The sequence below is a fragment of the Cydia strobilella genome, chromosome Z (assembly GCF_947568885.1).
Source record: "Cydia strobilella chromosome Z, ilCydStro3.1, whole genome shotgun sequence".
NCBI classification, from domain to species: Eukaryota; Metazoa; Arthropoda; class Insecta; order Lepidoptera; family Tortricidae; genus Cydia; species Cydia strobilella.
Window position 1 is genome coordinate 39,640,363 of NC_086068.1, and position 13,385 is coordinate 39,653,747.

At 41.5% G+C, this 13,385-nt stretch overlaps 1 protein-coding gene across 2 annotated transcripts in view; it reads left to right on the forward strand.

The window, feature by feature from the left end:
* Window positions 1-13,385, forward strand: part of LOC134754829 (ATP-binding cassette sub-family C member 4-like) — a 61,626-nt gene that overhangs the window by 932 nt on the left and 47,309 nt on the right. Inside the window, exons 2-10 of one of the 2 annotated variants that reach the window (XM_063691257.1) lie at window positions 1,431-1,522; window positions 2,368-2,524; window positions 2,595-2,791; window positions 2,892-2,974; window positions 5,538-5,661; window positions 8,518-8,673; window positions 10,671-10,837; window positions 10,924-11,103; window positions 12,227-12,374. In XM_063691257.1, coding sequence (XP_063547327.1) covers window positions 1,445-1,522; window positions 2,368-2,524; window positions 2,595-2,791; window positions 2,892-2,974; window positions 5,538-5,661; window positions 8,518-8,673; window positions 10,671-10,837; window positions 10,924-11,103; window positions 12,227-12,374 — 1,290 coding nt within the window. In that variant the 5' untranslated portion in view covers window positions 1,431-1,444. The remainder of the gene's footprint in view (window positions 1-1,430; window positions 1,523-2,367; window positions 2,525-2,594; window positions 2,792-2,891; window positions 2,975-5,537; window positions 5,662-8,517; window positions 8,674-10,670; window positions 10,838-10,923; window positions 11,104-12,226; window positions 12,375-13,385) is intronic. The other variant, XM_063691258.1, reaches the window with a different exon arrangement.

Below are 13,385 nucleotides of genomic sequence, written 5' to 3' on the forward strand. Positions count from 1 at the left end.
TTCGCGCCGCAATTCGCGCACGAGTGTGGAGGGCCCTTTATGTTCATCAGATTTGCCTCGGTCTACCAAACTGAAGGCCAGTCCAGAGTCCAGACGGGAACAATTTTCGCCAATCTGATTAAATTGTCTGATCAAATCAGGTGATACGGACGCAAACATCAATTTTATTTAGCTCGCCGATTTCGACCGCCGATTATGACCGATAATACCGATAAAATGGAGGTGCGGACGCAAGAATACCAATTAGTGAATATCAGTACCATCAATTACCATTACCAATTTTTATTCGCCTTTGGGGGCATTTTTTTAGGGTTCCTTACCCAAAGGGTAAAAACGGGACCCTATTACTAAGACTCCGCTGTCCGTCTGTCCGTCTGTCTGTCACCAGGCTGTATCTCATGAACCGTGATAGCTAGACAGTTGAAATTTTCACAGATAAAATTATTTAATATTTAATATTTCTGTTGCCGCTATAACAACAAATACTAAAAAGTACGGAACCCTCGGTGCGCGAGTCCGAATCGCACTTGGCCGGTTTTTGTTTTAATTTAGAGCGCTCAAATATCTCCATAAATCTAAAATTGGTGATTAAAGTGGAGATTGACGCCAATTCAATTTTTTTTCTGATCGAATCGGTAGATTTGATAATCGCGTCTGGACTGGCCTTAATTAATTACATAATTACTAACTTGGTATTTACAAAGATAGATATAACTCCGTAATAGATGGATACAGTCTAAGGAAAAAACGTGCCTCGAAAATCAAGAAAATTTGATTCTCGCTCAGAGGGCGCTACTAGTTTTGGCCTACACTCGTATAGATGGCGTTGACGGTTTCGTTTGTTATTTAACAATTTTAACGCATATCAGTGAAAGAACATGGGTCAAAATCATAAAAATAATTAATGCAAATAAAAAAAATCATTTATCTATATTTACGAGTAAATACATTCTATGGTATTTTTATAAATCTTCATTTTTAGTTTAAAAGTGTGTCGACAGATGGCAGTGAATTTACTGGGGTTACAAAATTTACTATGACAGTACCGCTCTAGTATAAGTTACTCTATGGTATTTAACTCTAAGGGCCACTTGCACCATTTACTAACCCGGGGTTAACTGGTTAAACCTAGAGTTACCATGGTTACAAGTAAGTACAACCGGTTAACTCCGGGTTAGTGGGATGGTGCAAGTGGCACTTAGAGTTAGACCAAGAAAAGTCTGCAACGATTTTGATAGCATAGGTACGCAGTGCAAGTGTTATTTATACGTCATAATTTCATTTGTTTGACGTTTAAAATAACACTTGTACTGCGTGTGCTATCAGAATCGTTGCAGACTTACCTTGGTCTAACTCTAGTATACTATATTTATCTTTTTCTCATTTGGAAATTCCTCAATTCGAATGAATAGGTAATGCTGTAAATGTAGGTAAAGACAAGGTGATGGTAAACTTCGAAGGAGCGTCTAGCAGCTGGATTAAGTCGAGCGACCAGTATGATGCCGAAGACATTAATCTTCAGGTACCTTCCTAAAATGTTGCCCGTTGTGTACACAATATGGATATTTCTAAACAATCTGACCCGTTTTCATTGTCCTACAGTGTAGTTACAGTCCGTTAACTCTGAGAATGACCTTCGATTTTTGGAAAGATACATCGGGTATCGGCGATAACACGCGAAGGTGATACTGCTGTTCTGCTTTCTTATTAACTCACAAAAAGTTAAACTTCAATGAAAGGTTTTTTTCAAATGCATGTTCTATAAGACAGATACAATTGTAAACATTAAAACATTGTACTAATATTACCTAAATATCGTTATTTACAATTATTTACGTATATTTATAAAAACAATATCGAATGTTGCCTTTGGAAACTTAAAACATTCTTGCAGTAAGAAAATACGCCTCTTCTTTGACAGGCCTTCCGTTCCATTCAGACAACTTATTAAGAACGGTTTTTCAACATTAAAAAATAAACGTGCATATACTTATAATGACGAAGAGGTAAGTAATAAAATATGAAATATGCATATTTTTCGTATTCTTACATTAACAGTAGGTTTTTATGTTGATTACGACGTTTAAAGGAAACTAATATTAACACATTAAATATTGAATTGAATTGAATTGCTAAACAGCCACGAAAAGTAGCACTTTGAGCATCTGTATTAAAAACGAATATTATTCTGAGAGTTAACGGACTGTACATAATATTAATATCATGTAAACTGTTGTAGATACAATTAAATTAGAAGCAAAATATAACAGGTTTTATTCATTTTGATAGGGTTTGGGGCTACCATCACTTAAAATACACAGTTACATTAAATGTCTGAACAGTGTTCAAATAAAATATGATGTACAGATATTTTCTTGTTCGTTGACGACGATAATCGGAGCAGTGGGGTCGGGCAAGTCCACGCTGCTGCATATGATTCTGGGAGAGCTCCCGTGTCGCACCGGCTCGCTGACCACCGCCGGCACCGTCAGCTACGCCAGCCAAGAGCCCTGGATGTTCGTCGGTGAGTACCTACACCAACTTACATAAATAAATAACTTTTACACCAGATATAAAGAGATATGTCGTCTTAGGATCCGTGCGCCAGAATATTTTGTTTGGCCAGCCGTTTGTAAAATCTCGCTACATGGAGGTGTGCAAAGTGTGCGCACTTGAGAGGGATATCTCACTGTTCCCCCACGGAGACAGAACCATTGTGGGCGAGCGTGGCGTGTCTCTGAGCGGCGGGCAGCGCGCGCGGATCAACTTAGCCAGAGCCATTTATAAAGACGTGAGCTTCAACATTTTCTCCAACTTTAAACTTATTGGTTTGTGTTTGTATTAAGTCATCATACTGCATACTTAATAGGTACCATTATCACAACTTTCAGGCGGATATTTACTTATTGGATGATCCACTTTCAGCGGTGGATACTCAAGTTGCTAAACATATATTTGAGAAATGTTTAAAAAGGTAGGTACATTATACATATACCATACCGTAAAATGGGGTGAGTAGGAGCAAAACTGACATTCAAACCTCGATAACATATTATTTACATATGCAAACTGAATGGTGTATATAGAGTTAAACCAAGAAAAGTCTGCAACGATTTTGATAGCGTACAAAGTGCAAGTGTTATTTTAAACGTCAAACTTGGATGAAATTATGACGTACGTGCGCTGCGTAAGCTATCAAAATCGCTGCAGACTTTTCTTGGGCTAACTCTAATAAGTGTTCCGGACGTTTGTATTTTAGTTTTTATTTTATTTTGGGTAGTTCCATTTCATAACTTTGCCGATAAACAGGAAATCCCCCTCACCCCGTAGTCCCTCGTAATTGGGGTGAGATGGGTTTTCATACAAAGGTGTCTTGGAAGATTGTTGGATAGTTTTTTTTTTTTTATTATGAGTATTACTATAGCTCCATTTTAAATTGGAATACATTATTTTTGTAGCAGTAGCCTTAAAATCCCATCTCACCCCGCTTTCATTCTTCTCTCCCCATTCATAACCCAACTCTCCCCGCGCCCTACTCACCCCATTTTACGGTACCTACCAATATTCGACAAAATAATGGATCTTTCACAATGGCGTCACCAGAGGGGGGGGGGGGGCACTTTATATGGCCGATGGCCAGGAAGAGGGGGGGAGTGGCATACATTTAGTTACAAATTTTATTCTATAGTGCAGCTCAACAATACCAAACCACCATATCGACCGACCATATTGCATGCGGTAAAGCAGCTAATGGAAAAAAGTCACGAGTACAACCGGACCCTGTGCATGGCCTACGAGAAAGCCTTCGACAGTGTCGAGCATTGGGCCGTGTTTGACTCTCTCCATCGCTGCTCAATCGACAATCGCGACGTGGATCTACTCCGGGAGCTATATACCTCGGCAACAATGCAAGTTCGGCTTCACAAACTCAGTAACCCAATATCCATCCAAAGGGGAGTGCGTCAAGGTACCATTTCATGATTTCACCCAAGCTTTTTACGGCGGTACTAGGAGACGTCATAAAAACGCTTGCATGGGACAGAAGTTGACAGAACTGGTATCAATATCCATGGTGTCTTCTTGTCGCACCTGAGATTTGCCGATGACATTGTATTGTTTGCAGAAACCCTGGAAGATCTTCAAGGCATGGTTGAAAGCCTTTACCATGCTTCTTTGAAGATAGGTCTTAAGATGAATATGTCCAAGACTAAAGTTATGACGAACATCTCTGGTAAATCGATTCCAACCACTATGGTGGGGGACGAAAGACTGGAGGTGGTCGAGCAATACGTGTATCTTGGACATATTCTATCATTTGACAAAACACATCAGCAGAAGGAGATCTCCAGGAAAATCCAGCCCCAGCTGGAGCTGGAGCTTTGGCGGCATTCAATAAACTAGCGGACATCCTCAAACCCGTTAACATTCCACAATGCCTGAAAACTCGCAACTTTAACCAATGTGTCCTGCCCACCATGACCTACGGTGCCGAGACATGGACGCTCACTAAGGAGGCTGTGCATAAAATCTGAGTGGCACAGAGAGACATGGAGCGCGCCATGCTCGGCATCAAACTTCAAGACCGAGTGAGGAATGTCGAGATCCGACGCCGCACCAAGATGCAAGACGTCGGATACGTCATTACCAAACTTTAGTGGAGCTGGGCGGGACATGTTGCCACTGTTGCCAGACAGTGATAGCAGGTGGGCCAAAATGTTAACGGAATGGTGGCCGCTTTCAGACGAAATGAGTGCCTGGCGTCCGTTGGCTATTTGGGTGGACGATATTCTCAAGACTGCGGGTCACTTCTGGATGAGATTTGCTCATGACCGGTATAAGTGGCGTAGGTACTCGAAGAGAGGCTCAGCAGTGGGATCGCCCACTGCTGAGCCTCTCTTATCGAAAAGGCTGATATGATGATGATGATGATGATAGGGCAGCTGCCCCCTCCCCCCTTTCCTCCCCTTGACGACGCTCATGATCTTGCAGCAAACTCACTTTCAATCACTTATTTTTGTTTCTATTTTCGAACACATGTCTATCTGTGAAGCCCGCTCCAGACAACGCGGCGCGAAGCCGCGAACGCGAGTGTGGAGTCGATTTCGCTAATTAGCGAACTAGACTCCATACTCGCGTTCGCGGCTTCGCGCCGCGATTCGCGCATGAGTGTAGAGGGCCCTTGAGATGGTATTCGTAGCTCTCCAACGAATAAATCTATTTGTTAGACAGATAGATTTCAACTCACTAGATGGCTCTTTTTTTATTTCGTCGGGATTTTTAATATTAAAGGATGATATTGAAAGATTGCACAAAGATCTTCCTCATCCTAGTGCTTTCCCGGTCATTATATTAAAGGAGCCGGACCTAAGGAGTTTGGCAACTTAATCTAATAATTGGCGCATGCACTGACACTTTTTGACGAAAGCGACTGCTATTTGACCTTCCCACCCAGAGGGAAAATTAGGCCTTATTGGAATTAACAAGGTTTCCTAACGATGCTTACCTACATCTAATATAAAGCGACTTTCACTTTACAGGTACTTGGCGAACAAAACCGTCGTTTTAGTTACCCATCAAATTCAATTTATTAAGTCTGTGGACAAAATAGTAATAATGGACAAAAGCAAGATACTCGTCGAAGGAGCTCTCAAAAACTTAAATGTAACATTTCTCAACTTATTTTCCAAACAAAAGATCTATAATTACCGCACCCTCCACAGTCCACACAGTCCTCGAAAATCCCCGACAAATTATAATGGATGGCATGGACACGGACACGTTACCCACTACACTACAACACGTTTTATCGTCAAGATACTAATACAAATTATAATGGATGGCGTGGACACGTTACCCACTACACTACAACACGTTTTACCGTCAATACTAATACAAATTATAATGGATGGCGTGGACACGTTACCCACTACACTACAACACGTTTTACCGTCAACATACTAATACAAATTATAATGGATGGCGTGGACACGTTACCCACTATACTACAACACGTTTTACCGTCAACATACTAATACAAATTATAATGGATGGCGTGGACACGTTACCCACTACACTACAACACATTTTATCGTCAACATACTAATACAAATTGTAATGGATGGCGTGGACACGTTACCCACTACACTACAACACGTTTTACCGTCAAAATACTAATACAAATTATAATGGATGGCGTGGACACGTTACCCACTACACTACAACACGTTTTACCGTCAACATACTAATACAAATTATAATGGATGGCGTGGACACGTTACCCACTTCACTACAACACGTTTTACCGTCAAAATACTAATACAAATTATAATGGATGGCGTGGACACGTTACCCACTACACTACAACACGTTTTACCGTCAACATACTAATACAAATTATAATGGATGGCGTGGACACGTTACCCACTACACTACAACACGTTTTACCGTCAAGATACCTACTCAAGATAAAGCTAGGGGTCTAAAGGTTATATGCAGTCGGTAGACTTATATTTACCGGGATATAGACCGTGATTACCTTTTGTATTATTTGTGAGCTCCCGATATTTCGACGCAGATTTTCTTTTGCGACCCCGAAATGTGCTGCCGCCCAAAATATATGGTTTGCCTAAAATACATAAGATGAATTCTCCTTTACGGCCCATTGTAAGTCAGATTGATTCTCCTACGTACGACTTAGCAAAACACGTCGCAAAGGTGCTGCAACAGTTGGTTGGGCAGACGGAATCGTACGTGAAGGACTCTCGCCATTTTATTGAGATCGTACAGGATGAACCTGATGAAGTGATGGTCAGTTTTGACGTAGAGTCATTGTTCACTAACGTACCTGTAATTGATAGCATTGAGGTAGTAAGAAACAAGATCCAGGAGAACGGCATGCCAATAGAATACGTAAGGCTCCTTGAACACTGCCTCACTACAAATTATTTTCTGTTTCGCGGGCAATATTATATACAGGCAGAGGGAGTAGCGATGGGCAGTCCGGTGGCTAACATTTGGATGGAACACTTTGAGCACCTAGCCCTTTCTGCGCCCCCAGTTGCCGTTAAAATTTGGAAGAGGTATACGTGGATGATGTGTTCTGCATAATTAAGGGTGGTAAACAGGATGCTGGACTGATGCTAGGACACCTTAATAGCATGCACCGATCCATGTCGTTTACATTGGAAATGGAACAAGAAAGGAGTATTGCGTTTCTGGATGTGAGACTGAATGTTACAGGTTGTTGCATGCTGGGACGCTCAGTCTATAGGAAACCGACTCACAAGGACCGCTATTTACACGCGAGCTCGCACCATCATTCCAGACAGTTAAACGCGGTTGTGGCATCACTGACTAATCGAGCACACGCTCTGTGTGACTCGCTACATCTAAACCAGGAGCTGAACCATGTTCAGAGTGTACTGAGGATGAATGGCTACAGAGTTAACATTGAGAAGCGGGACACAAAAACCAAGCGCCTCACTCATCGCGTTGAGAGACAGCCAGCGTTTATTCCGTACGTCAAGGGTGTGACAGACAAGATATCAAAAATACTAAATAACTACTCTGTAAAAACTATCTTCACCCCGCACAGGAAAATTGCACAATTTCTGCGGTCGCCTAAAGACAATTTTCTCCTGGAAAAACCTGGTGTATACAAAGTTGAGTGCAGCTGTGGTAGTTCGTACATTGGGCAGACCAAACGCACTATTGCCTGCAGAATTAAAGAACACATTGCTGCGGTCAAGAACAATGACGTTCGCAAGTCAGCTATTGCTCAGCATCTTGAGTCGGGTACAAATCACTGGATCGAGTTGCATAGTCCCAAGGTCATTTCGACAGAACGCCACTATATACCAAGATTGGTAAGAGAAGCCGTTGAAATTCACAAATACAAAAATTTCAATCGTGAAGAACTGTCAAATGTGTGGAATCCTGTGATTTGTTTGTGTAAAAAACCAGTGATATCCGAATCAAACACGCGTGGTGACACCGTGAGTGTAGTGTGTTTGGACAGACCAACGAGTGTGAACGCGACCGGAACAACAAGTGTGAATGCGACCGTTGGTAACGTTGAAAGTGAACGCAGCCGACGCGCAAGAATGAGGGTAGACAGAGCGCTGTCTACACAACTTTGACACCCACCCGCTATCTTCAGTCACCCGTGAACATGATGCATGTAACTGCGTCGAAATATCGGGAGCTCACAAATAATACAAAAGGTAATCACGGTCTATATCCCGGTCAATATAAGTCTAGTGAAACTAACCGTGAATCATTCAAAACTCTAATATATGCAGTCGGTTTCAAATTACCGTGAATGTTGACTTCTTGTCTCTCGGTGAGCAAATACATAGGTATATTGGGCCCGTCCGAATAACTACGATGACTGATCACGATTATTCGTCATTTGTTATCTACTTGCAAATAACAACCACAAATAATTTCCCGTTTCTGTATGAGAATGGCTTACCTGTCTGCTCCATCAGAAGAATTGGGTAATATTATATGTTACAGAAGCAGGAACTGAGCCTGATCCGTGTGATGACGGCCAAGGTGCGGGAGGTGCACGAGGTGGAGCCGAGCGCCAGCGCGGTGGCCTCGGTGGCGCAGCCCAGCACCGTCAGCGCCTTCCGCAAGCATTGGTCGATGCTGCTGGAGGACAAGCACGCGGTACGGCGCACAATCCTCCTTACTTATAGCCCATTACCGTTCAATCACCAAATACTCACACTAACTAGGCACTAAATGAACTACTGCCGGCCTAGTCAAGGTGTCTCTCTATCACTCTTCCATATTATTGCGACAGTGATAGTTGCGTTTCGATCGCTACGAAGCGTAAGCGATTTGCTTGTTAGCTACGCGGCCTGTTTAGAGTAAGATATATGGATGTAATTTTATTTATTGTTATACCTACTTACCAACACAAAAATTGTACACCTAATGCTGGTAAGACATAGTGATACTAAGTAATAATTTAATTGGAGCACCTATTATTAACAAATAAAAAAAATTATTAGTAGATTGATTAACTAAAGATTTAAATATTTTTTAAGAAAAAAAACCGACTTCAGGGGGGGATGCCGTTGAAAGATTACTTATTGTTGATGGTGCACTCTTAGATTCCAGACAAAGAAATGAAAAAGACAGCATCTTTTGCCTAATTATGTAGAACCAAATAAAACAAATAAATAAATTATAAACCAAATAAATAAATTATTTCGTCTCTGTAAGGGTCACAGTTCTAACCTAACCTGCGAGAATCGCAGTTCAAACCCACTCACCCGCCTAACCCACTTTTCTAGTAGCATTTCCGGGTCCTATGTCTGGGTTCGGATCCGAGTCCGTGTGCAAGTTTGGGCCTGCGTTCGGTCTGGGTCCGGGTCCGAGTCGGGGTCCTGGTTCAAGTCCGGATCCGAGTTCGGTCCGGGTCCGTGTCCGAGTTGGAGTCCATGTCCAGACCCGGGTCCGGGTCAGAGTCCGAGTCCGGATCCAAGTTTGGGTCTGGATCCATAACGAAGAGATCAAATCGCCAAACATAAACTATGCGTCATTAAAGAGTTCCATTCTGGTCATCATCAGCAGTTCCACTTTATCAAATGTCACTTTTTTAAATGTAAATGCTGGATTTGTTGATGAAAATACAAAAATCACTATATGTATGCCTTTCACATTTGAGGAGTTCCCTCTTCCCTCGATTCCTCATGGATCTCATCATCAGAACTCGAGCTTGACAAAGATGTGTCTTGAAAACCTAACTTGCTTAACAAACATAACGAAGAGGACAAATCGCCAAACGTGAACTATGCGTCATTGAAGTTCCGTTCTGATCATCATCAGCAGTTCCACTTCATCAAATGTCACGTTTTTAATTGTAAATGCTTGATTTGTTAATGAAAATACTAAAATCACTATATGTATGCCTTTCACATTTGAGGAGTTCCCTCTTCCCTCGATTCCTCATGGATCCCATCATCAGAACTCGAGCTTGACAAAGATGTGTCTTGAAAACCTAACTTGCTTAACAAACATAACGAAGAGGACAAATCGCCAAACGTGAACTATGCGTCATTGAAGAGTTCCGTTCTGATCATCATCAGCAGTTCCACTTCATCAAATGTCACTTTTTTAAATGTAAATGCTTGATTTGTTGATGGAAATACTAAAATGTATGCCTTTAACATTTGAGGAGTTCCCTTGATTCCTCATGGATCCCATCATCAGAACTGCGTTTTGACAAAAACGGGGCCAATCTGTATGTATAGTTGGTCAAACCAATTTGTCAGTCAGTAACAACCAGGAAAATTATACTTATCCCTTTCTTTTGGGTGCTAGTACTAGTGTAAGACAAAGATAGTATGATTCTCTCTGTCTATGTTTGAAAAGAGACAGTCCTTTGACAAACTATATATACTTACAATCAAAAAAAGAATTTTTTAAATCGGTCCCGAAATGACGGAGTTATGGAGTAACACACATTAAAAAAAACACAACCGAATTAAGAACCTCCTCCTTTTGAAGTGGGTTAATAACACGGTACCTATACAAGGATCCTCCGGATGCTACTGTGCTGTGCGTGTGCCACCCGCACCCACCCGCCTATCTACTTACATATGCATGCTTAAAAATATACTCTCCTGATGCTATCTGCGTATCTATCCCTCACACAGGATCTAAAACCAGAAGTAGAAATGCAATCTAAAGGGAGAGTGAAAAGTTCCGTGTACAAAGAGTACTTTTTGGCCGGCGCGGCGTGCCCGTACGCGGTTGGTGTTGCGTTCATGTTCGTGTTCGCGCAACTGTGCGCTAGCGCCAGCGACTGCTGGCTCGAAAAATGGTATGCTATGACTACTGTCCGATTATTACCAATAATTGGGTACAATTACAATTATTCTAAACTTATAAACATTGTGTTGTCCGCAGGAGCAACGCTGAAGACCGCTTGACTGGTGATGCCACTGTTGACAACATTATTTGGTCAGAGAGCGGCATGACCCGACAATTCTTTGTGTTAATATTTGGAATTCTCACTTTGGCTACTGTGATTATCGCTTTAGTAAGAGCGTGCATGTTCTTTTCATTGTGTATGCTGTCGTCTATAAGGTGACAAAGTGAAATCTATTGATAAGCCCCCTCCACACTCGTGCGCGAATCGTGGCGCGAAGTCTGGAGCGGGCTATAAGTTAAGTAGTTATTTTCTCGCTTGCTTTGCTTTTTGTAGCTGTGATCGCAAATTCATTTCATACATAAAAAAAAAAGCCGTTTATTCACACTGGTTACATTTGTAAGTTTGGATTTATTTTAATTTACTTAGTGGTGAACCCCTCTTTGGGTGTAGGCTTCCTCCAACTCAATCCATTTCCTCCACATCCAGCCCTCTCCATTTTGTTGTTACGGTCCACCTTTTGTCAGTATAGCGTGATATGTGGCCAGCCCATCGCCATTTTAGGGATAAAGCTTGTGTGAGAGCATCGACTACTCTGGTCTTTTGCCAAATTTTTTACTGGTAATTTTATGTATCTTCCTTATTTTAAGGATACCTCTCTCCATTGCTCTTTGAGTTCTTATGATTCTAGGTTGTATTGTTTTTGTGTATGTCCATGTTTGGCAGCCATAAAGCAGGCACGGCAAGAGACATGTGTCCATGACAATTTTCTTCATATGTAGACTGTAGTTGCCCTACAGAACCTCCTTTAGTGACCAGAAATGTCTCCATGTTATGTTTCCACTTCTTCTTCATTGTTATCCTTGCTGAATGATATTTGTTTCCCTAAGTAGGTATATATATATGTAGTCAGTGACATAATCTATATTCTTATCTCCCACACTGATTGGCCATTTGTGGTTATTTGTCATTATTTTAGTTTTACCCTCCATTTCATACATAAATATGCTAATCCTGCGCAGTGGACCTAAAAATTATATAGGTATGTATAAAGGCCAGTCCAGACGGGATCAAATCAGGTTGCGTAAACGCAAACGCCAGTTTCGACCGCCGATTTTTGTTATTATGACCGATATTACCGATAAAATGGAGGTGCAGACGCAAGAATACCAATTTGTAACGCTAGTATTCGCGTTTGGGGGCTTTTTGTTCATTTAGAGATTTTAGAGCGGTCAAATATCACCATAAATCTAAAATTGGGGATTGACGCTAATTTATTTTCTCCCGTCTGGACTGGCCTTAATTGAGGTGTTTGAGAGTTTGTTTTCTGTTGTGTTTCAGGCTGCATGATAACATGTTCGAATGTATTTCCCGGTCACCTATGAGTTTTTTCCATGCAAACCCTTCAGGAAGGATTCTTAACAGATTCAGCAAGGATTTGGGGGCCGTGGACGAATTACTACCACAAGCTATGATCGATTGCTTTCAGGTACCTAACATTGGCGTTACGACGCATTTTACTAACTTGGGTGTGAATAACCCTCGATAATTATTGGATAGTACCTACCCGTGCATACCAGCATGGCAGTGGGCTGAAATTGGCTGCACATTTTAACTAAACGATTTTGTAATACTAACCTGCGGCCGAAGCACGGTCGCATTTTTATCACCTGTCAGGCTGTCACCACTCACGTGTCACGCTCTAAACAAGTATGTAAGTGCGAAAGTGACAGGCATAGTGACAAGTGATAAAAATGGAACCATGCTGCCACCGCTGTTGCATATTCAGCATTGTACTATTAGACGGAGAGCTGGTAGAAATTTGGAGTAGGTCCTTGAGGCAAGCTGAAAATTTGCCTGATGCTTCTCCTACCTAATATCTTACCTACCTAACTCAGAACTACAAGTCTGGCTGCAGGGTATATTAACCTATAAATTTTTAATTTTTTTTTTTGGTGCCCAAAAAATGTTCTTGAGGCAATCTGTAATTTCTACAAGTGAAATAGTTATTTGTGCAACAAGAGAGGAAAGTCAGCGAACGAGCGAAGCGAGTGGTTCTAACGTAGAATCTTGAGCGTAGCGAGGGACTCAAAAACACGAGAAGTAAAATAACTTTGCTCTCGTGTTGCACACATAATTTTTCACCTCAGTAGTGAGAACATATTAAAGGTTAAAATGTATTTCGAATTACACAGAATAAACAGAAAAAAAAGTAATATAATACCATACCATACCAAACCATCCTATACCATACCAAACCATACCATACCATACCAAACCATACCATACCATACCATACCATACCATTCCATATCATACCATACCATACCATACCAAACCATACCAAACCATACCATACCATACCAATTGCAACGAGCAATTTGTACGTCTGTACGTTCCCTCACGGACCAGAATCGATTTCAGACCTCGTGACCGTTGTCTCCTGGCAGTCCCGGCTTTGCCTACTGTATCGCGTAGGAAGTCCCCACTGGTTCGTTCT